We start from the raw sequence: 27,849 nt of genomic DNA, 5'->3' as shown, positions 1-27,849 counted from the left end.
GGTAGGTACGTGGGACATCGGTAGGAGTAGTGGTGAGGGAACAGACTGGTAGGTACGTGGGACATCGGTAGGAGTAGTGAGGGAACAGACTGGTAGGTACATGGGACATCGGTAGGAGTAGTGGTGAGGGAACAGACTGGTAGGTACATGGGACATCGGTAGGAGTAGTGGTGAGGGAACAGACTGGTAGGTACATGGGACATCGGTAGGTACATGGGACATCGGTAGGAGTAGTGGTGAGGGAACAGACTGGTAGGTACATGGGACATCGGTAGGAGTAGTGGTGAGGGAACAGACTGGTAGGTACATGGGACATCGGTAGGAGTAGTGGTGAGGGAACAGACTGGTAGGTACATGGGACATCGGTAGGAGTAGTGGTGAGGGAACAGACTGGTAGGTACATGGGACATCGGTAGGAGTAGTGGTGAGGGAACAGACTGGTAGGTACATGGGACATCGGTAGGAGTAGTGGTGAGGGAACAGACTGGTAGGTACGTGGGACATGCTGGCAGGAGGAGTGGTGAGGCAGATACTTTATGGATATTAAGAGACTTGGGCACATGGATGAAAGAAAAATGGAGGGCTATGTGGGGGGGGGGGGGTCAGATTGATCTTTACGTAGGTTAAAGAGCCAGCACAGCATTGTGCTGAACTGTTCTATGTTGTTTGGTTACTGTCACTAAATATTAATGTCTAGCAGCCAGATATTATTTTAAATGATTGGAATGAGATGCAGTGTAAAACCTGTCTTGCAAACTGTTCACACAGATCAGATCATTGCACAGTGCAGTGAGGTGGAATAAGGTGAATCAGTAACGGAATGCAGAATGAAGAGTAACAACTGCAGTTAAACAATAAGGTGCAAGTTCATAACAAGGTAGATTGTGAGGTCAAGAGTCCGTCTTATCGTATGAGGGAACCATTCAATAGTTGTATAAGAGTGGACTAGAAACTGGATTTGAGCCTTGAGCTGTCCTTGAATGGGAAGGGAATTTGGAAACAGACGTTGTTTCATTCACTATTATTACAGTTATGCTGGTGGTGGTCAGCAATGAGAGACCTGATTGTTATCCTCTCCACCCTGATCAGTGGAATAAAGGTTGACCATCTCACTCTGATCCTTTCCCTGGCTAAGCTTGCCTAACTAGATGATTCTCTCCATTTCCACCATAGATTCTAGCAGGAAGTGAGGATGCCTTGCTTGAAAAGAAGGATCTCTTATCCACCTGGTATCACTTCCTGGTTAGCAGGCTGCTGTACTCTCACCCGTCCATAAAGCCCACAGAGCTTTATCAATATGCTGAGGTAAGAACCTGTCTTGGGAGGTTTTTGTGGAACAGGGTAATATCAGATGATAGAGCAGTTAGCCAAATAAGCACTCAGCTGTTTAATTGATCTGTGATCAGCAGGTTACATGCAATGTTAAATTGAAATATTCATTGCATTGCCAGTTAAGTAGAGGACGTGTGAAGGTAGGTTCATCGTGTTGCGGCACCATTTCACTCTGGAAGATTATGCATTTTTTGTCTAGATCTTGGTAACGTTGAGCTTGCTGAGCAAGGCTTTATGTATATTTCTCTGAATTGTTCTTTTGTTCCCACTTAAATTACAAGTGCTGTGTCCTAAAGACTGTACACTCACGGTGCAGAGAAGTGTAAAGACAGATAGTGTGATGATGGAATAGAGTGATTGGTTTTGAAGGTAGTGAAGGCCGGGGATGTATTCTAATTCCAAAACGAATGAAACATAGAAAGTATGCTGTGTATTGTTTCTGGAAGGAGTGTGTGGGGAATGGAAGTGTTGTATTACAAGTAAACAAGGCAGTGAATTCTACATCATGTAGTTTAAGGGAAGGGGCATAATGATTAGTGTCATGGGAAGGTTTCTTTGTTATAAGGTTCCATGACTGGTGATTCTTTCTGCTGACATGCAGGTTTGCCTGGATCATTTCTTTCCTTCTGAGAACCGACCTGATTCTCTCGACCTCATCCTGTTGGCGGCGTTTGAGTTCAACATCCACCAGGTGTTGAAGGACTGCTGGTGAGGATCCAATGTACAAAATGTTGCCAAGTTGATCTGCTTGTGTTATTTTGTTTGCAAAAATATGGGGGAATTATTTTGATTCTCCCCCAACAAATTATGTCCATTTCTATGTGTAATGTCAGAAGAACAGCCAGTGACTAGGTGTACACATGGAGCTCAGAGCTACCTTTTAGAGGAAACAGCTAAAGAGAACTCAGGCCATGAGAGGAAATCTGCAGATGCTGGAAGTCCAAGCAACACACACAATGCTGGAGGAACTCAGCAGTCCAGACAGCATCAATGGAAAAGAGTACAGTCATCGTATTGGGCCAACACCACCTACTAAAGGGTTTCGGCCCGAAACGTCGATGATACACTTTTCCTTAGATGCTGTCTGGCCTGCCGAGTTCCTCCAGCATTTTGTGTGTGTTATCCCGTGAGCTTTCTCTGCCATACAAGATCTCGACTGATGCTGTCTTCATCTCACAGCAATTCTTGCTCTATCCCCAATCACTTGCCTTCTTTGTGGTTTAACCTCAAGGTTTAAACTCGTTCTCAGCCTCGAATTATTCAATGACTCTGTCTCCACATCTCCCTGGGGTTTAGAGTTCCAAAGAGTCATGACCCTTGGAGAAGAAGCTCATTTCCATCACTGACTGAAGTGCCTATCTCCCTATTCAGAGTGTTAAAAAAACCTATCTCTGACGCCTCCCTTAAACTTTTCTCCAATCACTTTAAAAGGACGTCCCCTGGTATTGGTTATTGCCACCCTAAAAATTTGCTGGCTGTCCACTCTGTCAAGTTGTCTCTCATCCTCCTTTGCTCCAAAGAGAAAAGCCCTAGCTAGCTCAACCTATTCTCATGTGACAAGCTGTCTAATCCAGACAGCAAATTGGTAAATCTTCTCTGCACCCTCTCTAAAGCTTCCACATCCTTCCTACAATGAGGTGACCAGAACTGAACACAATACTTCAAGTGCAATCTGATCAATGCCTTGTAAGCCTCAGCATTGCATCCTTGCTTTTAAATTCTACTCCTCTTAAAATGGTGCTGATATTTCATTTGCCTTCCTTATTGCTAACTCAACCTGAGAGTTAACCTCTAGGGAATCCTGCATAAGGACTCTGTCTCCACATTGGTGCTAGAAATTTTGTGAACCCGGTAGAATTTTCTCTAGTTCTGCATGAATATGACCTAAAATGTGAACTGCATAAATATGAGGTTATCTTGCTGGTCAAGTCAGTGGTGAGGAAGGCAAATGCCATGTTAACTCATTTCAAGAGGTCGAGAAAACAAGAGCAAGAATGTGATGCTGAGGTTTTATAAAGCACTGGTGAGGCCTCACCTTGAGTATTGTGAACAGTTTGGCCCCTCATCTTAGAAAAGATGTGCTGGCATTGGAGAGGGTCCAGAGGAGGTTTGCAGGGATGAACAAGGAATGAAAGGGTTATCATGAGGAACATTTAATGGGTCTGGAATTCAGAAGGATGAGGGGGGGATCTCATTGAAACCTTTTGACGGTTGAAAGGCCTAAACAGAGTAGATGTGAAAAGGATGTTTCCCATGGAAGGAGAGTCTAGGACAAGAGGGCACAGCCTCAGGATAGAGGGGTGCTCTTTCAAAACGGAGATGCAGAGAAATTTCTTTAGCCAAAGGGTGGTGAATTTGTGGAATTTGTTGCCACATGCAGCTGTGGAGGCCAGGTTATTGGGTGTATTAAGGCAGAGATTAATAGGTTCTTGATTGGACATGGCATCAAAGGTTACAGGGAGAAGGCCAGGAACTGAGGTTGAGGAGTAGGGTAAAAAAATGATCAGCTGTGATGGGCCAGATGGCTTAATTCTACTCCTTTGTCTTATGGTCTTATAGTCTAAAATGTGATCAGATCTTCACGCCTTAAAATTAGATAAAGACAACCCAATTAATTATCACAAAAAACATTATACTTGTTCATTTATATACAGGTTTTCCCCGCTATCCGAAGGTAGAGTGTTCCTATGAAATGGTTCATAAGCTGGAATGTTGTAAAGTGAAGAAGCAATTACCATTTATTTATTTGGGAAAAATTTGTGAGCGTTCGCAGACCCAAAAAATAACACATAAACCCTAAAACGACAGTAGCATATAGTAAAAGCAGGAATGATATGATAAATACACAGTCTATAGAATGTAGGAATAGTTTTCTGCAATCATTGCAGCGCTGTTCACCGCAGCGAAAATCTCACGCAAGCACTCTCGGCAGAAACACTTTCTCCAGTAACCAGTAACAAATCACACCAAATAACACATAAAAATACACAGCCTATATAAAGTAGAAATAACATATGTACAGTGTAGTTTCACTTACCAGAATAGGGAAGACAGCAAGCACACTGATGATGGTGTGTTAGGCTGAGTCGTCAGAGGTTGGGGTGGTGGGAGGTAGAGGAGACTGGGGTGTCATCTCATCGTCGTCTGTTTGCATCAGGGCAGGGAGGTCATCTTCTATGTCTGCCTGCCTCGATGTCAAAGGTCGAGGTTCATCATCTGCTGTGGTTGATGTGGAAGGCTTGAAAGATGACTATGCTTGACTGCTTAGCCTCATGCATTTTTCTATCATACAGTTCTTTGTAAGCACTCAAACCATCCTGCAAATATGCCCTAAACCTACGTATCCTTTCAAAATGAAAGTCGTACTTTTCTGCAATCATTGTAGCACTGTCAATCGCAGTGAAAATCTCACGCAGTTGCTTCACGTTCAGTTCCTGGACGACTTCACTTTTGGGCCGTTCACTACTGTGTTCAGTTTTGATTGTTATCCCTTCCCCTTGCAATTGCATCAGCTCTTCATCTGTCGTTCTTGGTCATGGGATGCCAAAACCTCTTCAACATCATCTTTGTTAACTTCCACAAACCCTTAGCCAAACTCACTATGTCCTTACTTCATTCACCGCAATCGAAACGCTTTATTATGTCTAGTTCTACGCTAGGTGTAACACCCTTACGCGCTCTTTTAGGCTGTCTAGTTCTACGCTAGGTGTAACACCCTTACGCGCTCTTTTAGGCTTTTCCGATACCTTAGAACTCATCCTGCTAACGGATGCACAAAATAAGTTGACATAAAGCACAGATGCTCACAGGCACGTGTTTAAGCAATGCCGGCTAGAATGCAGTTCCGGGGGAGGGGCTTGGCTGCTCGGGGCATGCACTGCCTTTTTTGTAACAGTGAAAACACCTTCTGTTAGCAAAAATAGGTAACTAATGTAGGTCTTTCGTAACAGCAAAGTGTCGTGAAGCGAACGTTCGAAAAACGGGGGCCACCTGTATTGAGAAAAAATATCCAATATTACATGTAGAGTATTTGTTGGAAAAAGTATGTGAACCTTTGCTTTCAGTAACTGGTGTGACCCCTTTGTACAGCAATAACTTCAACCAAGCATTTCCGGTTGACTGTTGATCAGAACTGCGCTTCGGCTTAGAGGAGTTTTAGGCCATTTCTCCTAACAAAACTGCTTCAACTCTGGGACGTTGGTGCTCTTCCTTGCACGAACTGCTTGCTTCAGGTCTTCCCACAATATTGCTATAGGATTAAGATCAGGACTTCGACTTGGCCATTCCAAAACACACATTTTTTTCTTTTTAAACCATTCAGTTGTTGATTTACTTTTGATTTTCAGATCATTGTCTTGTTGCATCATCCAACTCCTATTAAGCTGCAGGTGACGGACTGCTACCCTGACATTCTCCTGTTAAATGTCTTGGTACAATAGTAAGTTCCTGTTCCCTCGATGATCACAGGCCCTGAGGCAGCAACACGTCCCTGAACCATGATGCTCCTTCCACTGTGCTTCACAGTTGGGATGAGGTGTTGGTGTGCAGTGCCCTTTTTCTTCCAAACATTGCAATGTACATTTCTGCTAAAAAGTTCAACTTTTGTCTCATCTGTCCACTGAATGTTGTCCCAGAAGGGTTGTAGAACATCCAGGTGGTCTTTTGCAAACTTGAGACGTGCAGGAAAGTTTTTGTTTTGGAGACCAGTGGTATGCTTCCATGAACAGCATTCAGTGTTTTCTTATAGTGGACACATGAACAGAGATTTCAGCAAGTTCTAGAGATTTCTGCAGGTCTTTTGCTGTTGACCTTGGGTTCTTTTTCACCTCCTTCACCATTGCATGTTGTGCTCCTGGTGTGATCTTTGCAGGATGCCCACTCCTAGGGAGAGTAGCAACAGTACTGAACTTCCTCCATTTGTAGACAGTTTGTCTTACTGTGGACTGATGAACACTTAGTTCTTTAGAAATGCTTTTGTAGCTTTTTTCAGCTTCATGCATCTCTACAATTCTTCTGAGGTCCTCTGAAAGTTGTTGTGATCGAGGTATAGTGCACACAAACAGATCTTTCTTGAGAAGAGCAGCCCCTGGTCAGTTTCTTCTCATTGATTGGAACACCTGACTCCAAATAGCTTTTGAGGAGGGCATTATTCCGAGGTTCACATACTTTCTCCAACAACTACATGTAATGTTGGGTAAGTAATGAACAAGTATAGTATTTTTTGTGTTATTTATTTAATTAGGTTCTATTTATCTAGTTCTAGGACTTGCATGAAGAACTGATCACATTTTAGGTCATACTATTGCAGAAATAGAGAAAATTCCACTGGGCTCACAAACTTTCTAGCAGCACTGTATACCCGCAATGGGTACATACAAGGAGTTCCTTTGCACCTCTGATTTCTGAAAATTCTTCCCATTTGCCTTTATTCCTTCTACCAGAGCGCATGGTCATACACTTCTCTACACTGTATTCTCTTTGCCTTTTCTCCTCATCTGTCCAAATCATTGTGCAGACTCCCTACTTCTGTCTATCTTTGTATTGTCCGCAAACTTGGCCATAAAGCCATCAATCCTGTCATTTAGATCATTGACATAATGTGGAAAGAAATGACCCAACACCGACCCCTGAAGAACACCATGAGTCACTGGCAATCAAACCACGCCTTTTTCTTAGGGTGGCAGTGGCTAATATGGCAGGACATAATTTTAAGGTGATTTTATGAAGGTAGGGTACCTGGTCAACAGCAGGTGTGTAGAATCAGTGACATCTTAGGGTCTGTATCCATAGATCACACAAAGTTGCAGCGCAAGATGATAGAGTAGTTAAGATCTTGCACACCTCTAATTAGTCAATTCTCATCCTCCTTTGCTGTATGCTGCATTAAGGTACTCTGCTAAACTGCAGTACGTATGGGTTCGGTCAGCTCCTTTTCTTCAAACATTAACTGATTCACCCTAGCTTCCTTCCCTACACTTCCTCCATTGCAAGAAAATACTTTCATAAATAGAGATCAAAGTGTACCTGACCTTCCTGGAGCAATCTTTCCAACACCCTGCTAATTAACATCAATACTTTCTTGCATATCCTTGCAGTAAAGGCCACATTATAATCCCTGCCATGTCTTCATCATTCCCTCCACCCTTCCCCTCTGTGAGGCAGAACATTCTGTCCTTAGCAAGGGCCTTGCCTTGTTTCCCTTCACCCACACCTCTGTGAGTTCCACGCTCGTCACAACACTGAGCTCTTTATATGTCGCCTATATTTGTGAGCCCACTTCTTTGGCAAGAATTCATCACCCTGCACTGATGATCCCTTCTCCCATCTCTAATCCTCCTCTTCTTTGCTTTGGATCTTTTCATCTTTAATTGCTGATGAGACATCAAACAGCTCAACTTTAGTACTCTTCTCTCTTCCTCAAACTTTACCCCCTCTGAACACACTGCCTCTGCTCTCTCTGCCCCAATCCCAATCTTACCATTTAAACCTGCAGTCAAATGGGGTGCTGTTGTAGTGTGGCTCACTGACCTCTACCTTTCTGAGGCCAGGCAGAACTCTCAGAAACCTCTTCTTGAAAAGGACCTGACTCTAGCAGACCATCAGGCCACTGTCTCCCAGACCATCACTAACCTCATCAACTCTGGAGATCTCCCATCTACTTCCACCTAAATCACGCTGACCCTGTATCCTCCACAACCTGACTGTCTGGATAGGCCCATTGTCTTCGCCTCTACCCCTCTGAATTCATGTCCTCATGCTTCGATTCCGTTCTATACCTCCGTGTCCCTTCTCACCTATGTCCGTGACACTTCACGTGTTCTCAATCTCATCAACAACTTTCATTTCCCTGGACCCGACCACCTCATTTTCACCATGGATGTCCAGTCCTTATACACTGCTATCCCTGATAAAGAAGGCCTTAATGCTCTCCGCTTCTTTCTTGACAAAAGACTCAACCAGTTCCCTTCTGCCACCACCACCCTCCTCCATCTGGCAGAACTGGTCCTCACACTCAATTTCTTCTTGGCCCCTCCCATTTCAGGGGTAGCTCCGGGCACCTACGTGGGCTTCACTATGCCTGCCTTCTCATTCTGGGTGAGACAGTCCACACTCCAAGCCTTCCCTGGTAATGTTCCCCAGCATTGTTCCTCCTTCCTGCATCAATTTCAACAAGTTTGCCTCCTACTTCCACCCTGACCTTAAATTCACTTCGTCCTTATCTGACATCTCGCTCGCCTTTTTCGATCTCTCTGTCTCCATCTCTGGAAATCAACTGTCTACTGACATCTTTTATAAACCTTCCAATTCCCACAGCAATTTTGACTATATCTCTTCCCATTCTGTTCCCTGTAAAAATGCTATTCCCCTTTCTCAGTTCCTTTGTCTCTGCCGAATCTGTTCCCAGGATAAGGCTTTCCTTTCTAGGACATCCTCTTTCTTCAAAGAAGGGGGTTCTCCTTGATAGTGGCCTCGTTTGCATTGCCTTTGTTTTCCGGATGTCAACGTTCACCCCATCTTCCTGCCACCTGAACAGGGGTAGAATTCCTCTTGCCCACATCTACCACCCTATCAGCCTCCATCTTCGACAGGATTCTACCACTAAATACCTCTCCTCCCTCCCCCCCCCCACTCTGCTTTTCACAAGGATCACTCCCTCCGTGATCCTCTATCCATTCGTCCCCACTAATCTCCCTCCCGACAGAAATGCTACACTTGTCTATTCACCTTCTCCCTCATCTCTATTTGGCTCTAATTAGTCCTTCCAGGTGAGGCAATACTTCATCTGCAAATCTGTTGGGGTCATCTATTGTATCCCGATGCAGCCTCCTCTTCATTGGTGAGACCCAACATAAATTAAGGGATCGCTTTGTTCAGCACCTCTACTCCATCTGCCAAAAGTGGAATTGCCCCGTGGCCAACCATTTTAGTTCCTGTCCCCATTTCTGTTCTGACATTTTGGTCCATGACCTCTACTGCCAAGATGAGGCCACTCAATTTGGAGGAGCAACACCTCATATTCCGTGTAGGTGGCCTCCAACCTGATGGCATGATCATCAATTTCTCCTTCTGGTAATTAAATTATTATTTTTTTCTTTTCCCTCCTTCTATTCCCCACACCGGCTTCTTACCTCTTCACACCTACTTCTCACCTCCCCCAGGTGTTTGTCCTTCTCTTCCTCCTGCAGTCCATTCTCTCCTATCAGATTTCTTCTTTTCCAACCCCTTACCTTTTCCACCCATTGGGCTTCACCTATCTACTTCTAGCTTGTCCTTTTTCCCCTTCTCCACCTTTTATTCTGGCATCTTTCCCCTTCCTTGCCAGTCCTGATGAAGGGTCTTGGACTGAAACGTCAACTGCTTATTCATTTCTGTAGTTGCTCTCTGGCCTGCTGAGTTCCTCCAGCATTTTGTGTGTGTGTTGCTCTCGATTTGCAGCATCTGCAAAATCTCTTGTGCATAAGGCTACATTCTAATAACTTTCCCCATTATTTACCGTTGCTGCATGCTAATCTTGCATTTGCCTTTTAGATTAGATTCAGCTTTATTGTCATTGTGCCGAGTACAGATACAAAGCCAAATGAAATGCAGTTAGCATCTAACCAGAAATGCAAAGAATAGTGTTACTTACAAAATAACTGTGAATAAAAAGTGCTACAGCGCACAAATATAAAAGTACTGAGACAGTGCAGTATGGGTGCAATACATGTTCTTACTGCAAACATGACGTTATCCTACACTACCATGATCCTTCTGGGCAACAGGTCCTACAAAACATCCAGCCTGCCCTATCAACAGTAACGGACTGGTAATTTACCTGAAATCCATGTTCTTGTCAATCTGTCAACTTACTTTTAATATATGCAATTATTAAAAATCCACAACCCTTTGGAGAAGAGAATTCCAAAGACTGGAATGCTCCATTACTTTCTTTGGAACAGTCCAAGCCTTGGCAAAACTGCTAGAAATACTCAGTAAGTTAGCATGGATGGAGGGGAAATTTGATTTAATGTTTTAGATCATCCTCCAGGCTTAGCCATTCCTGTACTTCACTGTCCAGCCTCCCACATCAAATCGCCCATTGTCTTGAACTTGTCTGAACTTTTGCTGCCTCTCTCTGCTACCTATGTCCCTGTCCCAACAATGCTCCAGTTTGAAAATTACCATTGTAATTTTCAAATCGTCTACCTGTTGTTGTCCTTCCGATTTCGACCATCCTCCTGCCTAATAAGCTCCAAGGTCTCCATACTCCCAAACTTCTTGGTGTACTACATCACTGACTTTAATCAGTCTTCTATTGGCTACAAGCCCCTGGATTCCCCAAGTCCTTTGCTGCTTTGAAAGATGCTCATTAATGTTCCTTGCTGTTCTCTCTCTCCCTTTGTAGTTTGGTATCAAATATTGTTTGGTATTGACCTGTTTACTTTGCTAAAAGCTCTACATAGATGTAAGTTGTTGTTGACCTGCCTATCTTCCATTTTTCTTTGAGCTTGCTTTCTCTGTCGTCTCATCTCGTTTTCATCCTTCCACTGTGGTTCAGATGTTGGATTAACTTGCTGTGCAGTTGCAGAGTTGCTGTGAATACACTCATTCTCTTTTATTATATTTCCTGTTCAATTAAAATATGAATATAGTAGAGGCTCACTCTAGCAGGTTGGTTGGTGCTAATCAACTTCACTATTCGTACACTTAGTGTCTTGTTTTGAAGGAAGTTTCACATATTCACTTTATACCATTGTTCCCAGATGCTGACTTGTCCAAATTTCTTATTTCAGCCTTGTCCTGAACAACTGGTGGTTTGTAGCACATCTGACAGACCTGTTGGACCACTGCAACCTCCTGCAGTCCCATAATCTTCAGTAAGTCTGGGGAAGGGTGGGGTTGTCACTTCAGTTTCAATTTGATTCCATGCTGGAAATTGACAGGAGCAATCAACACAACACTCCACCCTTCAGCCATGGAAGAAAGAATAACTCTCAGCTGTGGTTTCCATACTGACTCCGGAAGCAAAACTGTTAAAGATGGACGTCTTGGTAACATAGCAGTCGCAAAACAATTTGGGGCTTCGGAATTCAATTCCATCACTGACTGTAAGGAGTTTGTACGTTCTCCCTGTGACTGTGTGGATTACCCCTGGGCACTGTGATTTCCTTTCACAGTCCAAAGACGTACTGGTTAGTTGGTGATTGTAAATTGTCCTGTGATTAGGAAGGACCTGTTCCACATGGCATCTCTAAGTAAATACATCCTTTAGTGTGCAAGCAAAAGAAATTAATGGGGGAAACAAAAGGACTGGACTAGTGAACAAGTGCATTTATCTAACTTCATTGCTAAATAAATGTAACTGAAATCAACAGTCAAAATGATGAGGAAGATTAAGACAATCAAATAAACTGTATTCATGTTCAATATGTATATTATTCCTTCTTTTGTATCTTGGTTTGTAGCCACCTTCTTCATATCACTTCATTCTGCTTATTCAATCCTATTTGGATTTATTTAACATCATCCTCTTTGTTTAGAGAGTTCCAGTCTACTTCTGATTTCTGCCACACTTCAAGTGGGACAAAAAAATTATTCAATTTTCTTTCAACTGCAGTAAAATAAATGCTTGGGGTCAGTGTCATCTTCTGTTTGTTTGACAGTGTAGCTGTGCCAAATACTGTCAGACCAAACAGCAGCAAGCCAGTAGTTTAGTTGGCATTTCATTTCAGATCTGGGCCTGTTCTTTGAAGAATGGAGAAAATTCCACAATGAGTTACCCCACTTGAATAAGTGCAGAGTGCCCTTATGGGGAGCACATTATCTGTGGTAGAGAATTCTGAAGTTTATAACCCTGAAATTAATATTTTTTTCTTTGTCAAGAACGGCTGAATCCTTGTGTTGCCATGGTCCATCAATTGTAGACTTGGGACAGCATCACAAATGAGGAGCTGGCCGTCAGCATTTAGCCTCTCATATCCCTCTCAGAATCTTAAATGTTTCAGTGAGATCATCCCTTTTTCTTCTGGGTTTCAACGAGTAACAGCAAGTTTACTTTCTTCATCTTGTGAGCCAGTATAGAAGAATCTGCTGATTTCTCAGTTTAAGCAATGTTTTCCCATTCATCCTGTCAGAATGACCAATCTTATGTTTTCTAGACTTTGATACCCTGGTTGTATTTTCCATGCTATTACCCACTTATTCACCTTGACTGCATACCCCCCCCCCCCCCCCCACCTTCTGGGTCTATCATCTTTCTGGCTGCATTTATTTGTCTTTACCTTTGTTTTAGACCTTTGAAATGCAAGTTTTCTGGTTGCCTTAATTTCACCTTGATTTTAATCTTGTCATTTTGACCATTGGTTCAGTTATTTAGATAGATGTTTAATAATCCAGTTCATTTATTTCACACCACAGCAGTTCAGTGCTCCTTTCTTGCACTTGGAATAATATCGCTTTCCAACAGGGAAGTATCGGGTTCCATAGCGAGTGTGGAAATCACTGCAGATGGCTTATTTTTTCAGCTGAATCCAAATCGGGTTTAATATCACCGGCATATGTCATGAGATTTGTTGTTTTGCAGCTGCAGTACAATGTAATGCATAAATTGAAAACAACTAAATTACAATAAGAAACATATAAAAAGAATTAAATAAGTAGTGCGTAAAGACTGAGCAAAAAATAGTGAGGCAGTGTGGATGGATTCATCGTCCATTCAGAAATCTGATGGCAGAGTGTCTCTCTTCAGGCTCCTGTATTTCCTCCTTCATGGTAGTATCATTGAGAAGGGGGCATGTCCTGGGTGGTGAGGGTCACTAATGATGGATAACACCTTTTTGTGGCATCGCCTTTTGAAGGTGTCCGCAATACTAGGGAAGCTAGTGTCCCAGATGGAGCTGGCTGAACTTCGATCTTCCTGCAGCTTTTCTCCAGTCGTGAGCAGTGGCCCGTCCGCACCAGAAGGTGATGCAACCAGTTAGAATGCTCCCAGTGGTACATCCGTAGAAATCTGTGAGAGTCTTTTGTAACGTACCAAATACCTGCTGAAGGGTGGAGATTCTGTGCGTAAATGAGAGGTCTGTTTGATTGCTTAGGTCTGGTTGAACCAGACGCTATCACTCTGTGGTTCTGATGATCATTGTCGTTTGATGGAGGGGCAGGTGTGGTTTTGTGTCCAGTTGCTCTGCGGTGGAGGGTAGTCAGGACGTGCCCGTTGCTCTGAGGTGGAGGGTAGTCGGGACGTGCCCGTTGCTCTGAGGTGGAGGGTAGTCGGGACGTGCCCGTTGCTGAGGTGGAGGGTAGTCGGGACGTGCCCGTTGCTGAGGTGGAGGGTAGTCGGGACGTGCCCGTTGCTCTGAGGTGGAGGGTAGTCGGGACGTGCCCGTTGCTCTGAGGTGGAGGGTAGTCGGGACGTGCCCGTTGCTCTGAGGTGGAGGGTAGTCGGGACGTGCCCGTTGCTCTGAGGTGGAGGGTAGTCGGGACGTGCCCGTTGCTGAGGTGGAGGGTAGTCGGGACGTGCCCGTTGCTCTGAGGTGGAGGGTAGTCGGGACGTGCCCGTTGCTGTGAGGTGGAGGGTAGTCGGGACGTGCCCGTTGCTCTGAGGTGGAGGGTAGTCGGGACGTGCCCGTTGCTGAGGTGGAGGGTAGTCGGGACGTGCCCGTTGCTCTGAGGTGGAGGGTAGTCGGGACGTGCCCGTTGCTGAGGTGGAGGGTAGTCGGGACGTGCCCGTTGCTGAGGTGGAGGGTAGTCGGGACGTGCCCGTTGCTCTGAGGTGGAGGGTAGTCGGGACGTGCCCGTTGCTCTGAGGTGGAGGGTAGTCGGGACGTGCCCGTTGCTCTGAGGTGGAGGGTAGTCGGGACGTGCCCGTTGCTGAGGTGGAGGGTAGTCGGGACGTGCCCGTTGCTGAGGTGGAGGGTAGTCGGGACGTGCCCGTTGCTGAGGTGGAGGGTAGTCGGGACGTGCCCGTTGCTCTGAGGTGGAGGGTAGTCGGGACGTGCCCGTTGCTCTGAGGTGGAGGGTAGTCGGGACGTGCCCGTTGCTAAGGTGGAGGGTAGTCGGGACGTGCCCGTTGCTCTGAGGTGGAGGGTAGTCGGGACGTGCCTGTTGCTGAGGTGGAGGGTAGTCGGGACGTGCCCGTTGCTGAGGTGGAGGGTAGTCGGGACGTGCCCGTTGCTCTGAGGTGGAGGGTAGTCGGGACGTGCCCGTTGCTCTGAGGTGGAGGGTAGTTGGGACGTGCCCGTTGCTCTGAGGTGGAGGGTAGTCGGGACGTGCCCGTTGCTCTGAGGTGGAGGGTAGTCGGGACGTGCCCGTTGCTCTGAGGTGGAGGGTAGTCGGGACGTGCCCGTTGCTGAGGTGGAGGGTAGTCGGGACGTGCCCGTTGCTGAGGTGGAGGGTAGTCGGGACGTGCCCGTTGCTCTGAGGTGGAGGGTAGTCGGGACGTGCCTGTTGCTGAGGTGGAGGGTAGTCGGGACGTGCCCGTCGCTCTGAGGTGGAGGGTAGTCGGGACGTGCCCGTCGCTCTGAGGTGGAGGGTAGTCGGGACGTGCCCGTCGCTCTGAGGTGGAGGGTAGTCGGGACGTGCCCGTTGCTGAGGTGGAGGGTAGTCGGGACGTGCCCGTTGCTGAGGTGGAGGGTAGTCGGGACGTGCCCGTTGCTCTGAGGTGGAGGGTAGTCGGGACGTGCCCGTTGCTGAGGTGGAGGGTAGTCGGGACGTGCCCATCGCTCTGAGGTGGAGGGTAGTCGGGACGTGCCCGTCGCGCTGAGGTGGAGGGTAGTCGGGACGTGCCCGTCGCTCTGAGGTGGAGGGTAGTCGGGACGTGCCCGTCGCTCTGAGGTGGAGGGTAGTCGGTACGTGCCCGTTGCTGAGGTGGAGGGTAGTCGGGACGTGCCCGTTGCTCTGAGGTGGAGGGTAGTCGGGACGTGCCCGTTGCTGAGGTGGAGGGTAGTCGGGACGTGCCCGTTGCTGAGGTGGAGTGTAGTCGGGACGTGCCCGTTGCTCTGAGGTGGAGGGTAGTCGGGACGTGCCCGTTGCTCTGAGGTGGAGGGTAGTCGGGACGTGCCCGTTGCTGAGGTGGAGGGTAGTCGGGACGTGCCCGTCGCTCTGAGGTGGAGGGTAGTCGGGACGTGCCCGTCGCTCTGAGGTGGAGGGTAGTCGGGACGTGCCCGTCGCTCTGAGGTGGAGGGTAGTCGGGACGTGCCCGTTGCTGAGGTGGAGGGTAGTCGGGACGTGCCCGTTGCTGAGGTGGAGGGTAGTCGGGACGTGCCCGTTGCTCTGAGGTGGAGGGTAGTCGGGACGTGCCCGTTGCTGAGGTGGAGGGTAGTCGGGACGTGCCCGTCGCTCTGAGGTGGAGGGTAGTCGGGACGTGCCCGTCGCGCTGAGGTGGAGGGTAGTCGGGACGTGCCCGTCGCTCTGAGGTGGAGGGTAGTCGGGACGTGCCCGTCGCTCTGAGGTGGAGGGTAGTCGGGATGTGCCCGTTGCTAAGGTGGAGGGTAGTCGGGACGTGCCCGTTGCTGAGGTGGAGGGTAGTCGGGACGTGCCCGTCACTCTGAGGTGGAGGGTAGTCGGGACGTGCCCGTTGCTGAGGTGGAGGGTAGTCGGGACGTGCCCGTCGCTCTGAGGTGGAGGGTAGTCGGGACGTGCCCGTCGCTCTGAGGTGGAGGGTAGTCGGGACCTGCCCGTTGCTCTGCAGTGGAGAGGAAGTTGTATCTTGAACTTGCTGTTCTGTGGTGATAGGTACCTCCTGCCTCTGATCCTGTTCTCCCTCTGTAATTGGCCACATGACTTTTTGCCAACTCGGGTGAAATCCAGAATGCAGTTGTCAGGTTTTTGTGGTTTAGGATTAGGGTTTTGGGTGTTGGTGATATTTAGACATGACATAATTTAAATTGTTGCTTGAGATACTGGTAGAGGATTATGGCAAAGGGATTAAATGTTTGAGAAAACAGAGCATTCACAGTTTAATCATGATTTGTGGTCATTCTATGAACTAGTTTGCTTTCCTGGTTTGGTAAGGTTTTGTGTGATGGGTGGAGGTCTTGCTGATATTCTTTCATTAGGCTTTTCTCTTTACAGTTTTGGTTCGAATCTTCGTGAATTCCTCATTTCGGAATATGCCTCAGGACTTTTCTGTCACAACAGGTGGGTCACCCTTGACATCTGCGGTTTTCCACAGTGAAACACTATTCAAGTTGTTGATCACTGAAGGGTTAATGTTGTTGGTGGGTAATGTCTCCATTTGGTTGGATGGTTTCAGCTTGTGGCAGCTGGCAGTGGATTACTTTGACCATTGTCCGGAGTTTGGCCGTGTATACCTGGAACTACATATCGAGCGCATTCCCCTCGACACAGAACGCAAGGCGCTGAAGGTGCTTCGGATATGTGAACAACGGCACATGACTGAACAAGGTGACGTTTGAACCCTGAAGGGTCGAGTTTGGTCTGATAGATGATGTGGGGAAACAAACCCTTTGCTGGGTTACAGTGGGACTCTGTTTGGTACAGATGAATTCCCTTTTGTAGTTTTGGCCATTTCCGTTAGAACCTTCTGCCCACTTCTCTCTTCTCCAATACCATAAGCCATAGGAGTCGAATTAGGTCATTTGGCCCATCGAGTCTGCTCTGCAATTCAAACATGGCTGATCCTTTTTTTCCTTCCTCAGCCCCACTCCCCGGCCTTCTCCCTGTAACATTTGATGCCGTGGCCAATCAAGAACTTATCAATCTCCACCTTAAATAAACACAATGACCTGGCTTCCACAGCTGCCTGCTGTAACAAATTCCACAAATTTACCACCCTTTGGCTCAAAAAATTTCTCTGCATCTCTGTTTTAAATGGACGTCCATCTATCCTGAGAATGTGCCCTCTTGTCCTAGACCCCACCAATCTTCGTATCATCTGCAAACTCACAACAAAACCATCATCTAACACACACAAAATGCTGGTGGGACACAGCAGGCCAGGCAGCATCTATAAGGAGAAGCGCTGTGGACGTTTCGGGCCAAGACCCTTCGTCAGGACTAACTGAAAGGAAAGATAGTAAGAGGTTTGAAAGTAGTGGGGGGAGGGGGAAATGCGAAATGATAGGAGAAGACCGGAGGGGGTGGGATGAAGCTAAGAGCTGGAAAGGTAATTGGCGAAAGTGCTACAGAGCTGGAGAAGGGAAAGGATCATGGGACGGGAGGCCGGGAGAAAGAAAAGGGGAGGGGAGCACCAGAGGGAGATGGAGTACAGGCAGAGTGATGGGCAGAAAGAGAGAAAAAAAGAGGGGAAACTAAATATATCAGGGATGGGGTAAGAAGGGGAGGAGGGGCATTAACGGAAGTTAGAGAAGTCAATGTTCATGCCATCAGGTTGGAGGCTACCCAGCCGGTATATAAGGTGTTGTTCCTCCAACCTGAGTGTGGCTTCATCTTGACAGTAGATGGCCTCCTCTGCTGTCAAGATCTCATGGCTGCCTCTTCTGTCAAGATGAAGCCACACTCAGGTTGGAGGAACAACACCTTATATACCAGCTGGGTAGCCTCCAACCTGATGGCATGAACATTGACTTCTCTAACTTCTGTTAATACCCCTCTTCCCCTATCCCTGATATATTTAGTTCCCCCTTTTTTTTCTCTCTTTCTGCCCATCACTCTGCCTGTACTCCATCTCCCTCTGGTGCTCCCCTCCCCCTTTCTTTCTCCCGGCCTCCCATCCCATGATCCTTTCCCTTCTCCAGCTCTGTATCCCTTTTGCCAATCACCTTTCCAGCTCTTGGCTTCACCCCACCCCCTCCGGTCTTCTCCTATCATTTTGCATTTTCCCCTCCCCCTCCTACTTTCAAATCTCTTACTATCTTTCCTTTCAGTTAGTCCTGACGAAGGGTCTTGGCCCGAAACATCCACAGTGCTTCTCCCTATAGATGCTGCCTGGCCTGCTGCATTCCACCAGCATTTTGTGTGTGTTGCTTGAATTCCCAGCATCTGCAGATTTTCTCGTATTCCATCATCTAAATCATTTATACACAGCATAAAAAGAAATGGTCCCAACATTGGCCCCTAGTCACTGGCAGCCAAGCAGAAAAGAATCCTTTTATTCCCACTTGATGCTTCCTACCAATCAGCCAATGCTCTAAACATGCCAGTAACTTTCCTGTAATAGCACGGGCTCTTAACTTGGTAAGCAGCCTCATGTGTGGCACTTTGTCAAAGGCCTTCTGAAAGTCCAAATATAAAAACATCCACTACACCCTTTTATCTATCCTACTTGTAATCTTGAAGAATTCCAATAGGTTCATCAGGCAAGAGTTTCCCCGAAGGAAACCATGTTGACTTTGTCCTATCTTGTCCTGTGTCACCAAGTACTCCATAACATCATGCTTAACAATCGACTTCAACATCTTCCCAACCACTGAGGTCAGGCTAACTGGTCTATAATTCCCTTTCTGCTGCCTTCTTAAGGAGTGGAGTGACATTTGCAATTTTCCAGTTCCCTGGAGCCATGACAGAGTCCAATAATTCTTGAAAGATCATTACTAATCCCTCCACAATCTCTACCGCTGCCTGTTAAAGAACACTAGGGTGCAGTTCATCTGCTCCAGGTGACTTCTGTACCTTTAGGTCTTTCAGCTTTTTGAGCACCTTCTCCCTTGTAATAGTAATGGACTCACTTCTTTTCCCTCACACCCTTCAACACCTGGCACACTGCTAGTGTACTCCACAATGAAGATCAATGCAAAATATTCATTTAGTTCATCTGCCGTCTCTTTGTCCTATTATTATTTCTCCAGCCTCATTTTATAGCGGTCCCATATTCACTCTCATCTATTTTTAGAGAGCTCAAAAAGGTCTTTCTATCCACTTTGCTAGCTTGCTTTCATATTTCATCTTTTCCTTATGATTCTTATAGTTGCTCTCTGTAGGTTTTTAAAAGCTTCCCAATTCTCTATCTTTACGCTAATTTTTGCTTTGTTGTATGGCCTTTCTTTTACTTTTACATTAGCTTTGACTTCCCTTGTCAGCCACGGTTGTACTATTTTGCTTTTGGAATACATCTATTCTGCACCTTACTCATTTTTCCCAGGAATTTGTGTCATTCTTGCGAACAGCTCCTTACAATTTACTTTGGCCAGCTCCTCTCAAGTAACACTAATTTCCTTTACTCCACTGAAATATTACTAGGTAGACTTTACTTTCTCCCCGTCAAATTTCCAATTGAGCATAAATCATATTGTGATCACTGTCTCTTAACGGTTCCTTTACCTTAAGCTCCCTAATCACTTCCAGTATAGCTGATCCCCTAGTAGGCTCAGCGATAAACTGCTCCAAAAAGCCATCTCGTAGCCATTCAACAGACTCACTCTCTTGGGATCCATTTCCAACCTGAATTTCAGATGATGATCATGTGGATAGTCAGAGGCTTTTCCCCAGGGCTAAAATGGCTAGCATGAGAGGGCACAGTTTTAAGGTGCTTGGAAGTAGGTACAGATGTCAGGGGTAAGTTTTTTAAAGCAGAGAGTGGTGAGTGCGTGGAATGGGTTGCTGGTGACGGTGGTGGTGGAGGAAACGATAGGGTCTTTTAAGAGACTCCTGGACAGTTACGTGGAGCTCAGAAAAATAGAGGGCTACGGGTAACCCTGGATAATTTCTGAAGTAATGACATGTTTGGCACAGCTTTGTGGGCTGAAGTGCTTTAGGTTTTCTGTGTTTCTCAGTCAACCTGCATGATGAAATCCCGTGTGACTATCATAACATTGCCCTTTTGACACATTTTTTCTATTTCCTGTTGTAATTTGTGGTCCACATTCCAGCTACTGTTTGGAGACCTGTATATAACTGCTATCAGGGTACTTTTACCCTTGTAGTTTCTTAACTCAACCCACAAGGATTCAACATTTTCTGAACAAATGTCATAGCTTTCTACTGATTTTATGCCATTCATTACCAGCAGAGCCCCTCTGCCTACCTTCCTTATCCCTCTGATACATTGTGTGACCTTGGACATTCAGCTTCCAACTACAACTATCCTTCAGCTACAATTCAGTGATGGCCACAAAATCATACCAATAATCTGTAAAAATGCAACGAGATCCCCACCTTATTTCTTGTAGTCTGTGCATTAAGATGTAACACTTTGAGAGCTGTATTTGCTGCCCTTTTTTGATTCTGCATCCCCAATGCACCAGTACTGATCCTGCTGGCTGTAATTTTGGCCTATCATTTGCCTGTCCTTCCTGACAGTCTGACTGTATGCTACCTTTGCTTTTTTTTTTTAAAACCATCAGTATGATCCTGAGTCAATTCACTCCAGTTCCCATCTCCCTGCCAAATTAGTTTATACCCTCCCCAGCAGCTCTAAACAATTCTGCCCGCGAGAATATTGGCCTTTTCTGCAGGTCATACCTCGCCTCTCCGAGATGCAAGTAGTCCAAGAACATGAAGTCCTGCCTCCTGCACCAGTTTGTCAGCCACATCATCCTGTTCCCACCCTCACTGGCGTGCGGTACCCAGGTTGATACCATCTCTCACTCTCCTTGCTCTTGCTGGGTACGAGCTGTACATAAAATCCAATGTTCTTCGGCAGGCAGAGTCTCACCCCTGACTGCCTGTGCTTAATGATGTTCCCTTACAGAATGACCCATTTCCACTCACAGAACACGGTATTTATCAGTGAGAGTGGTGGTGAGGGCAGCGTCAAGCAGGCCGATATGCTAGAACATTAAAGGGGATGTGCAAGTCCCTGGGCTGGATGGGATATACCCCAGGTGACCATGGGAAGCAAGGGAAGAGAATGCTGTGCCTTTGGCAATGATCTTTGTATTCTCACTGGCCACAGGATTAGTACCTGATGACTGGAGAGTGACAAATATTACTCCTTTGAGAAGTGTGACAGTGAAAACCCAAATAATTATAGACCAGTGAGCTGTGGCGACATATTGGAGAAGATTCTTAGAGACAGGAATTACGAGCGAAGGGCAGATCAGCCTGCCGTAAGTCTGTGACAAAGCACACTGTAGGTTGAGCAGTGGGCTTGGTAAGGTTCCCCATGGTAGGCTCATTCCGTAGTTCAGGAGGCATGGGATCCAGGGAAACTTGACTGTTTGGATACAGAACTGGCTTGTTTATAGATGGAGAGTATTCTGTCCGGATCCGGGTCGGTGACCACTGGTGTTCCGTAGCGTTGTATTCTGCGATCCCTGCTCTTCCTGATTTCTATAAATGTCTTGGATGAGAAAGCGGAAGGGTGACTTAGTAAGTTTACAGATGACACAAAGGTTTTTGGAGTTGTGGATAGTGCACTGGGGGACAGTGACAGGTTGGAAATGTGGCAGATGGAGTTCAACTGGAGAAAAGTAAAGAAATTCATTTTAGGATGTCGAATATGAAGGTAGAATACAGGATTGTTAGCAGTGTGGAGGGACAGAGGGATCTTGGGGTCCACAATGTTGTACTTTTTGATTCCCTTTTTCACTGGGAAAAAGACTGCCTTTACCCTTTCTATGCCATTAATAACTTTATGCCCTCTATAAGCCATCCCTCAGTCTCCTGTGTTTCAAGTGTATCTCTACACACTCAGTTTCATGTTGTCTACTTGCATTTCATCTGCCTTTATCGCTTTCCGAACTTGCATATGGATCACTTCAATTTTGGTTTTACTATCCTGCAGCAGACAGCATCTTCCAATCCTTCATGGCTAGCACTAGAGGGCATAGATTTAAGGTGCTTGGAAGTAGGTACAGAGGGGATGTTGGCTAAGTTTCGTACGTAGAGAGTGGTGAGTGTGTCGAATGGGCTACCAGTAGCGATGGTGGAGGTGGAAACAATAGGGTCTTTTAAGAGACTCCTGGATGGATACATGGAACTTAGAAAAATAGAGGGCTATGGGTAAAGCCTAGGTAGTTCTAAGGTAGGGACGTGTTTGGCACAGCTTTGTGGGCCAAAGGGCTTGTATTGTGCTGTAGGTTTTCTATGTTTCTATGTCAGGGCAACATCAAAATATTCCAAATGCTGCCTCACCAACATCTTGTACAAATGCAACATGACATCCCGACTCCTGTACTCAAACTTTGACTTAACTTCCCCTTACTCTACCAGCACATCAGTCTGCACTGTCCCATCCAATCTGCACTGTCCCATCCAATCTCATGTTGTCCCTGTGAATTTCTGCACTGTCCCATCCAATCTCATGTTGTCCCTGTGAATTTCTGCACTGTCCCATCCAGTCTCATGTTGTCCCTGTGAATTTCTGCACTGTCCCATCCAATCTCATGTTGTCCCTGTGAATTTCTGCACTGTCCCATCCAATCTCATGTTGTCCCTGTGAATTTCTGCACTGTCCCATCCAATCTGCACTGTCCCATCCAGTCTCATGTTGTCCCTGTGAATTTCTGCACTGTCCCATCCAGTCTCATGTTGTCCCTGTGAATTTCTGCACTGTCCCATCCAGTCTCATGTTGTCCCTGTGAATTTCTGCACTGTCCCATCCAGTCTCATGTTGTCCCTGTGAATTTCTGCACTGTCCCATCCAGTCTCATGTTGTCCCTGTGAATTTCTGCACTGTCCCATCCAATCTCATGTTGTCCCTGAGAATTTCTGCACTGTCCCATCCAATCTCATGTTGTCCCTGTGAATTTCTGCACTGTCCCATCCAATCTCATGTTGTCCCTGTGAATTTCTGCACTGTCCCATCCAGTCTCATGTTGTCCCTGTGAATTTCTGCACTGTCCCATCCAGTCTCATGTTGTCCCTGTGAATTTCTGCACTGTCCCATCCAGTCTCATGTTGTCCTTGTGAATTTCTGCACTGTCCCATCCAATCAAATGTTGTCCCTGTGAATTTCTGCACTGTCCCATCCAGTCTGCACTGTTGCATCCAGACTCATGTTGTCCCTGTGAATTTCTGCACTGTCCCATCCAGTCTGCACTGTCGCATCCAGTCTCATGTTGTCCCTGTGAATTTCTGCACTGTCCCATCCAATCTCATGTTGTCCCTGTGAATTTCTGCACTGTCCCATCCAATCAAATGTTGTCCCTGTGAATTTCTGCACTGTCCCATCCAGTCTCATGTTGTCCCTGTGAATTTCTGCACTGTCCCATCCAATCAAATGTTGTCCCTGTGAATTTCTGCACTGTCCCATCCAGTCTGCACTGTCCCATCCAATCTCATGTTGTCCCTGTGAATTTCTGCACTGTCCCATCCAGTCTCATGTTGTCCCTGTGAATATCTGCACTGTCCCATCCAATCAAATGTTGTCCCTGTGAATTTCTGCACTGTCCCATCCAGTCTCATGTTGTCCCTGTGAATTTCTGCACTGTCCCATCCAATCAAATGTTGTCCCTGTGAATTTCTGCACTGTCCCATCCAGTCTGCACTGTCCCATCCAATCTCATGTTGTCCCTGTGAATATCTGCACTGTCCCATCCAGTCTCATGTTGTCCCTGTGAATATCTGCACTGTCCCATCCAGTCTCATGTTGTCCCTGTGAATTTCTGCACTGTCCCATCCAGTCTCATGTTGTCCCTGTAAATTTCTGCACTGTCCCATCCAGTCTCATGTTGTCCCTGTGAATTTCTGCACTGTCCCATCCAGTCTCATGTTGTCCCTGTGAATTTCTGCACTGTCCCATCCAGTCTCATGTTGTCCCTGTGAATTTCTGCACTGTCCCATCCAGTCTCATGTTGTCCCTGTGAATTTCTGCACTGTCCCATCCAGTCTCATGTTGTCCCTGTGAATTTCTGCACTGTCCCATCCAGTCTCATGTTGTCCCTGTGAATTTCTGCACTGTCCCATCCAATCTCATGTTGTCCCTGTGAATTTCTGCACTGTCCCATCCAATCTCATGTTGTCCCTGTGAATTTCTGCACTGTCCCATCCAATCTGCACTGTCCCATCCAGTCTCATGTTGTCCCTGTGAATTTCTGCACTGTCCCATCCAGTCTCATGTTGTCCCTGTGAATTTCTGCACTGTCCCATCCAGTCTCATGTTGTCCCTGTGAATTTCTGCAGTCCCATCCAATCTCATGTTGTCGCTGTGAATTTCTGCACTGTCCCATCCAGTCTCATGTTGTCCCTGTGAATTTCTGCACTGTCCCATCCAATCTCATGTTGTCCCTGTGAATTTCTGCACTGTCCCATCCAGTCTCATGTTGTCCCTGTGAATTTCTGCACTGTCCCATCCAGTCTCATGTTGTCCCTGTGAATTTCTGCACTGTCCCATCCAATCTCATGTTGTCCCTGTGAATTTCTGCACTGTCCCATCCAGTCTCATGTTGTCCCTGTGAATTTCTGCACTGTCCCATCCAATCTCATGTTGTCCCTGTGAATTTCTGCACTGTCCCATCCAATCTCATGTTGTCCCTGTGAATTTCTGCACTGTCCCATCCAATCTCATGTTGTCCCTGTGAATTTCTGCACTGTCCCATCCAATCTGCACTGTCCCATCCAATCTGCACTGTCCCATCCAGTCTCATGTTGTCCCTGTGAATTTCTGCACTGTCCTATCCAGTCTCATGTTGTCCCTGTGAATTTCTGCACTGTCCCATCCAATCTCATGTTGTCCCTGTGAATTTCTGCACTGTCCCATCCAATCTCATGTTGTCCCTGTGAATTTCTGCACTGTCCCATCCAGTCTCATGTTGTCCCTGTGAATTTCTGCACTGTCCCATCCAGTCTCATGTTGTCCCTGTGAATTTCTGCACTGTCCCATCCAGTCTCATGTTGTCCCTGTGAATTTCTGCACTGTCCCATCCAGTCTCATGTTGTCCCTGTGAATTTCTGCACTGTCCCATCCAATCTCATGTTGTCCCTGTGAATTTCTGCACTGTCCCATCCAGTCTCATGTTGTCCCTGTGAATTTCTGCACTGTCCCATCCAGTCTCATGTTGTCCCTGTGAATATCTGCACTGTCCCATCCAGTCTCATGTTGTCCCTGTGAATTTCTGCACTGTCCCATCCAGTCTCATGTTGTCCCTGTGAATTTCTGCAGGCCCGACCCTTGCTCTCTGCCTGCCTGTCGAGGCCAGAGGTCTTTGAGTTCAGCCTGCTCTCCCTCTCACACGGTGATTGTGTGTATCTTTCCACAGTAAGGAGCATCTGTAAAATCATGGCTATGAAAGCGATGCGCAGCAACCGACTGGGATCAGCACTGTCCTGGAGTGTTCGAGCTAAAGACTCCTCCTTCGCAACTCTCATCTCTGACAGGTCTGTGAATGTTGGTGGTGAGCCAGGAGAGCAGCCGGGGTACTGCCCTCAGTTTCCGTGTTTCCAGGTGGACCTACAGTATCCACTAACTGATTCGTGCAGTAGCTGCTGGCAGGCTTTCAAACTGTGGAAGGCATCACAAACACTTGGCAGACCCCGCAGAGCTGTGTACTTATTATTGAATTGGCGGAGTGGTCGCGAGAGCCATCTGAAGGCTTGTTGTCTGTGTTCTCTGACCTGATGTCCTGAAGGTGAGTTGCTGCCCCTCCCCTCTCTGCTCTGAAGGCTGTTGCAGCCCATCAGCCAACTTGGTCAAGGTCGTGAAGGAGCGGTCTAGACGCACCTACATGGTCAGTTATGTCCCATCCTCAGTGAGGGAGGAGTTCCTCACTACTCCAACAGTGCCCAGTCCCTGTCACTGTAATCTCTCGTGAGAGATTTTACACGCTGATGCTCTCGGGAGAAGTATGTGGACGTCCATTTCAGGTGGTGTGAGGCAGTAGGTGTAACATTGCTACCCTGCATCAGATTGACGGTTCCAGGAATTCTGTGCTGTGGCTGACAGTGTGAATGCTTTTAACCTGGGTTCCTTCGGCCAGTGGAATGGTAATTTGCAGACTGCAGTAATTTGTTTTAACTAAAAGTCTGGTTTCTTTGTAGGTTACTGCAGGATTATTCAAACAATGGAAGCTTTTCTGACTTTGACTTGATCAGCAACTTGGGTTCGTCAATGCTGTTAAGTGACCGGCTCACCTTCCTGGGTAAGTCACCCTCCCAGTGTGACTGATACAACCAGACCGCCAGTGAAAACAATAAATACAAAGTATCTCTCCCATTTCCTCTTGCTCCAGCCCCTGAGTAATCCTAATCTGTCCCTAAAATAGAGGGTAGTTAATACATCTGTACAGTCCTCGGGAATTTCCTTAAGCCTTGTTTGCTAAGAATGTTTCATTGTCCCTTTTAGTAACCCTGCCCCCTCCCCATTCCTGGTTTAAGTTCTTTCCCATGATCTCATTAAATGGCAGAGTAATCTCAAGGAGACAGCTGGTCTCTTATCTAATGAATCAGAAACATTTCTGAGCAGCTTCCCTGAGAGTGGAAAGATGACTGCTGAACTTGGGTAGTATCCTGGGTAGGTTTTCAGGTTAGCAGTGGGCTGGTTGGTGAGGCAAATGAAGATAGAGTATTACAATCAGGGGAAAGTTAAAGTGACCAGTAGAATGGGTGAGGTCGGGATGAGGAGCAGATTCTGTAGAAACCCCTGCCTCTCTGGAGCTCAGAGCTTTTACCTGAGAGCTGATTTATTGAGAAAATGAAAGGCAGATGGTTTGATATTTAAAATTGAGAAGCTCACTGCATGAGGGAAGCCTTGAGGCTTCTATAGAGCGCTGTATTCATCAGTGTGTTTCTGATTGACAGGGAAGTACTGTGAGTTTCACAAGTTGTACGGGGAGATGCGGTTTGTGGAGGCTGCTAAGCTACTGCTCCTGCTGATGACTGCCCGCATTGCTCCACGCAGCTTCTGGATGACACTGCTCCTGGATGCACTTCCCCTCATGGAACAGAAAGAGGTTGGTCAGGATCAGCGTGGAGTGCAGACTGTAATCCTCTTCATCTACCATGTTTACACGTCCTAATGCAAGCCCAGCTTGTGGCGAAAGTTGCCCAACCTGCAGTCATCCCTGTTACTGGAAGTCTAGTAGGAGGGTTTGAGTGCAAATATTCAATGCCATTGGGGTCATTTTGGTCTTACACACTGACTCATCAGCCCTGCCTTCTCAGTATCACTAGTGCTTTTTAATGTAGACAGTAGAGAGCTTTAACTCCTAAGCCACAAGCTGTACCTGTCCTGGGGGTGATGTGTTCCCTTTCCAGTACTAACATTCTTCACTCAGATGTGGTATGAAGAGAACTTAACATGAAACATAATGTGATGATTTGTCCTTGATTACGATGTACGGGGCTTCAAGATTTACTGAGCATGTTGAAGCTCTGAGGTCCAGCTGTCGAGGACAGAATCCTGGCAGCGGAGCACGGGTATAACACTATGACTTGAGCATTTCCTTTGTTTCTCCTGAGCAGGTTATCTTCTCCACCGAACAAACCTACGAACTCATGCATTGCCTAGAGGATGTGACAGCAGATGAGATGGAGAGAGAGAAGGTGGCACAAGCAGTGTCGGTAAGGCGCGGACCAAAAAGTCTTCTGCTACCCCCATCGGGTGGAAGTGATTTCTGGCATATAGTTAAGGAGGCTACTCAGTCTGCTCACTGGCACTGTGATAGAGTTCCCTGATATTTCACCACCACTAATTTTTTTTAAATTACACTCCCAAGTTTTTGTTTAAGACAGTGCACCTCA

General features: G+C 46.6%; 1 protein-coding gene across 2 annotated transcripts in view; it reads left to right on the top strand.

Moving 5' to 3' along the window:
• nup85 (nucleoporin 85) overlaps positions 1–27,849 on the top strand; it is a 64,096-nt gene that overhangs the window by 35,770 nt on the left and 477 nt on the right. For both annotated transcript variants that reach the window (XM_073026620.1, XM_073026621.1), the window contains 9 exons: positions 1,174–1,305; positions 1,934–2,040; positions 11,106–11,189; positions 16,384–16,449; positions 16,565–16,716; positions 25,371–25,488; positions 26,149–26,249; positions 26,908–27,059; positions 27,571–27,669. In XM_073026620.1, coding sequence (XP_072882721.1) covers positions 1,174–1,305; positions 1,934–2,040; positions 11,106–11,189; positions 16,384–16,449; positions 16,565–16,716; positions 25,371–25,488; positions 26,149–26,249; positions 26,908–27,059; positions 27,571–27,669 — 1,011 coding nt within the window. The remainder of the gene's footprint in view (positions 1–1,173; positions 1,306–1,933; positions 2,041–11,105; positions 11,190–16,383; positions 16,450–16,564; positions 16,717–25,370; positions 25,489–26,148; positions 26,250–26,907; positions 27,060–27,570; positions 27,670–27,849) is intronic.

Source organism: Hemitrygon akajei, chromosome 22 (genome assembly GCF_048418815.1).
Source record: "Hemitrygon akajei chromosome 22, sHemAka1.3, whole genome shotgun sequence".
NCBI classification, from domain to species: Eukaryota; Metazoa; Chordata; class Chondrichthyes; order Myliobatiformes; family Dasyatidae; genus Hemitrygon; species Hemitrygon akajei.
The sequence above is the reverse complement of the archived record's forward strand: the minus strand, read 5'-3'. Positions and strand labels throughout refer to the sequence as shown.